Source organism: Limulus polyphemus, unplaced genomic scaffold (genome assembly GCF_000517525.1).
Source record: "Limulus polyphemus unplaced genomic scaffold, Limulus_polyphemus-2.1.2 Scaffold2254, whole genome shotgun sequence".
Lineage (NCBI taxonomy): Eukaryota > Metazoa > Arthropoda > Merostomata > Xiphosura > Limulidae > Limulus > Limulus polyphemus.
The window spans coordinates 129,457-134,115 of record NW_013667864.1 but is presented as its reverse complement, the minus strand read 5'-3'; the positions used below and the strand labels follow the sequence as shown (position 1 = coordinate 134,115).

Sequence of the window (4,659 nt, the reverse complement as noted above, 5' to 3'; positions counted from 1 at the left end):
TGACAAGACCTCTGCAAACTTTAGATCAGTTTGCACTTTCCTACCATCTTGCTGACTATCCATTTTTAGACCAGCAGTTGTTAGGTTCTTTATTGCTTATTTGGGGGGGGTGGCTCCCGAATCATCTATCAGTTTTACCAATAGCCAATATTCTTGCTTGCATCTTACCCTTACAAATCTATTATGGTATCTTTTTTCCATTCACCTCCTACCTGAGGCTCTCCACAGAAATACTGAGGGTTTTCTGGAGATACTTTTTCCCCTCTCTTCTCCACTTCAGCCCGCGTGTCGTCTTCGGTTCTGGCGTTACATATGTGGTTTCTTTGTTGTTGGGACCTTATAGGTCGTGATATTGTATTGACTCAGGTCTATTTACCCTTGTCTCGTGAGCTTGCACAGGATCAGTCTATTCTGGAGGAGCATGGGCGATGTCCGAGGACAAAGATTGTCCCATGTAACTTTCGATCCACTGGCAGTTAAAAGCAAGTAAATCCACCATCAGGTTGCCCACATCTGAGGTCTGAGAAAAACTCTGGTCCCTGGTGCAACCCCCAAAGTGGTAACATTAACTTCGGAATTCAGCACAGGAAAGTTCAGCAAATTCGAGTGCAGAAAATAAGGTGACTAGAATTAACTGATGAATACGAATAGGAGAAACAGGATGAATGAAAGCAAATTAACTTGTAAAACAACCACTTCATGAGGAAACAAAGTCAAACGTGAAGCATTAAACAAACAAAAGAGCACATTTGAACACAAGTGCTGCCAAACCAGAAGTGACAGTTCGGTAGAAGAGTGTAGAGGGAGTCACATGCATCATGTGAGCATGTCATGCTTCTATTGGTGAGGACGTGACGCATGATGATTTGCATGAGAGACATGTTGGAAAATTACAATTCCAATAGGGGGGAGCAGAAGGCTTGTGGTATGCATAAAGAAAAAGTTCGCATATAAAGGGCAGCACCAAACGAGAATATCTAATCTTGTGATAGGAGGTAAGTACCGTATCCGAAGCTACTGTTTCTGTAAGGTTGTGTATACAATATACAAATGCTGATAAACAGTAGTTTTATTCAATGTTTCTTGCCCTAGTGACATTTTTTCACACCAATAGCATTATTATTATGTCTGCCTCAAATAAAATATAAGTGACAATCTTTCATCAAGCTGTAGATTGAGTTAAAAATGTGAGCTGATTAGGATTTGAAGTACAATTTTCATCAAAAGAACAATAAATTAACACTTAAATTCAAGTACGTTCACTTGAAAACTCACACTGAGATTACAGTATTAATAAGGTTATAATAAAAACTTATTTATTAGAAGAAATCCTAAAATGTAAAGATTCAATTAGTTTACTTGGAAATTTGAATATCTGAGTATTATAACTAAAGTCATTTTCTTGAGAAATTCAAATGACAATACACAAAGCACTAGAATACTAAACATTCTCTTTCTGTAAGTAAACTAATAAATACTAATGAAGATTGATTATCTCATAGTAATAATTGTAAAAAAAACTAAGTTTAATATATCAGCTATTATTACCTTATTTCTAAGTACAAAATATATATAACACACACAAACAAAATGAAATACCAAATAACTTATTTTAGCTCATTACTGAAACCCAAAATGTGTCAGAATGAGATTTATATTTTCTGAAAATATTCTTTGGATGCCCAGTTTCCCATAAATATATGTTTCTGGTCCTATAACTGTACATAAGAAGCTAACTGACAATAACAACTCCTCATAAAAATTTTTAGGCTTAACCCACATTAAAGTATTTATTATCTTAAACATAACCTAGTACATTATCCAACAAAAATAAAGTTTAGTACATATTTACCAAGCAGATCAAATTGCAATATGGCTCTGTTTAATATCACAAGGCAATATCTTCACTGAACAATCAACTCTTGTGAAGAATTAATAATCTAAAGCAACAGGGATAGCACACAGTTGGTTTGTTGAAGACTAGGGAGTTTTAATCTGAGGAGTCAACTGTCCTGTTTATTCAACACTTTGAGGCAACCCTATCAGCAGTATTGGCAGACATGTTACCTCTGGACAGTGTCTTTAATAATGTCAGTTTAAACTGATCACTTATATCACGTATTTTTTCACACTCAAGTTCACACTGGCTGTGTAGTTTATTGTCATTCCTGGAAATATGTTTCAATTCCAATCTATACTGACCATTTATATAAGCTATGTTTTCACAGGTTCACAGTGACTGTGTATTTTGTCATTACTGGAAATATTTTCCACTCCCAGAGTTTATACTGACCATTCATATCAGCTATATTTACACATTCAGGTTCACCTGGCTGTGTAGTATGTTGTCATCTCTGGAAATATTTTCACTTCCAGAGTATATACTGACCACTTATATATCAACTACATTTTCACACTCAGGTTCGCAGTGACTACATATGATGTTATTAGTATAAATATGTTCTATTCCGAGAGTTTATTAATGACCACTTATAGAAGCTAAAATTTCACTCTCACTTTTTCATTGATTGTGTATATTGTTATTAATGGGAATATGTTCCACTTTCAGCCTGTAATGACTACTTATATCAGCTAAGTTTTCACACTCAGGTTTGCACTGACTGCATATACTGTTATTACCGGAAACATGTTCCACATCAAAAATTTATACTGACCACTTAAACCAAATGTATAAAATTAACTTTTCATATTATCCTACTTTATTTACATTGTTATATTTGAATTTGGTCATTTCTTCCTCAAGTAGATTTCATACTTTCAATGTACAGAAGCATTCAACAACCAATTTCTCATAAATCTTGCAGCTGTACTTTAGCTATGACCTTTAAGCTTTCTAAGGTTCACAATTCACTTCAGGAGACTATCATGGATAATTAATATGTGCCTAAATATTTCTAACACAATCACCAAAGACTCACCAATAACATTGAAAATCCTACTGAAATAAAAGTAATGACATTTTAAATCTTAAGAAGTATAATTCCTCAGACATTCTGTGTCCTAAGAATCACAGTCTCTAAAGATTTATTGCTCCATGCTCATAGTACAATTGCTCACTGTCAGATGGCAGGGAAGTTTGAGAAGCATTCATCCTCCAGCTGCTATAGACGTGAAGCAGGTTTTTAAGTCTCAAAATGTTTGTACAAAGATGTAACATAAGTCATAATGGACTGCCAATCTGGTCTTTCAAGTGAGATTAGTTCATTAGTGTTCTGAAAGAAAAGTTAAAAATAATTACTAGCCTCTTTGTACAAACAACACATAAAAAAAGTAAAGAAATATTCTCAAACACAGATAAATATTTATTTCTATAATAAACACTAAAGTAAACAAAAACGAATATTTTTTTTTGCAAAAATGCTGAGATCAACACATGACTAATATATGTCTCAATAATAAAAGTTATTTCCATAAATACCTTTCAAACATTATTCAAAATGTATGAACGGAGTTCAGAAAAAAAAAACAGCCACAAGTTTTCTGTCCCACAAGCTGCATACTGGTGAGTTACAGGTGATGGCTGATTGTACTAATAGGATAATATGTGTCTGCCAACATCATGCATTATGTGCTCTTATGTAATCTAGCAAATGGCAACTAATACTGAGTGCTTGTTCTGAACAAAGTGTTGTAGTGAATGCAAGTAAAAATTTTAGTTTTACAGATTTTCTTAATCTCATATAATCCTGATCTAGCATCTTGTTAATTCCATCTTTTTACTCCTCACAAGGAGATCTAAAGGGACAATCTTCCAGAATTTACTGATGCTCTTAAAGCTCCTACAAGTAACTGCATTAGTAATACTAGAGTTGCATCTTACTAAACTGTTGGTTTTAATTCCATTTCTTCCTGAAAATCTTTTATCCAGTGTTTCAAAAGACGTTATTGTGATTGATTTAAACAACTTTATTGCTAGTACGCTACACCTTCATTTCTAAAGTCAAGTATTTAACTAAAATAACAACAGATTAAATTATACATCAATGAATCTGTGATTTTCTACAAATTCTCATCTTTGCAAGCAACATTATACTAATATCAAAACACATACAAACAAATATCTTTACTCAATTATGATGAAGAAAAGAAGTCACAATTATGAGAAATGATGAACAGGAATATTTCACACATTTTCCTTTAGAATGAGGGTCATTTCAGCCATCATAAATATAAACATTTTACCTGGTATGACTTACCTGACATCCACCTAGCTGGTCTGATGTTGTTACATTTTAACAACTTATTCTTTTTTTAAAAAACAAAAGTTAAAATGAGTACCATAAAATATTCATAAACTGAATAATAATTCTAATTTCTATTACACTTATAACAATCACAACTATTCAACAGATCTACAATGTTGGCAAATTAACTGTTACACTTATAATAATCACAACTATTCAACAGATCTACAGTGTTGGCAAATTAACTGTTACACTTATAATAATCACAACTGTTCAACAGATCTACAATGTTGGCAAATTAACTGTTACACTTATAATAATTACAACTGTTCAACATATCTACAATGTGGGCAAATTAACTGTTACACTTATAATAATTACAACTATTCAACAGATCTATAATGTTGGCAAATTAACTGTTACACTTATAATAATTACAACTATTCAACAGATC

At 32.8% G+C, this 4,659-nt stretch overlaps 1 protein-coding gene across 3 annotated transcripts in view; it reads right to left on the bottom strand.

The window, feature by feature from the left end:
* Nucleotides 1-388: 388 nt before the first annotated feature.
* LOC106466421 (cytospin-A-like) overlaps nucleotides 389-4,659 on the bottom strand; it is a 56,260-nt gene continuing 51,989 nt past the window's right edge. For all 3 annotated transcript variants that reach the window (XM_022394426.1, XM_022394427.1, XM_022394428.1), the window contains one exon: nucleotides 389-3,233. In XM_022394426.1, the coding sequence (XP_022250134.1) occupies nucleotides 3,144-3,233 (90 nt within the window). In that variant the 3' untranslated portion in view covers nucleotides 389-3,143. The remainder of the gene's footprint in view (nucleotides 3,234-4,659) is intronic.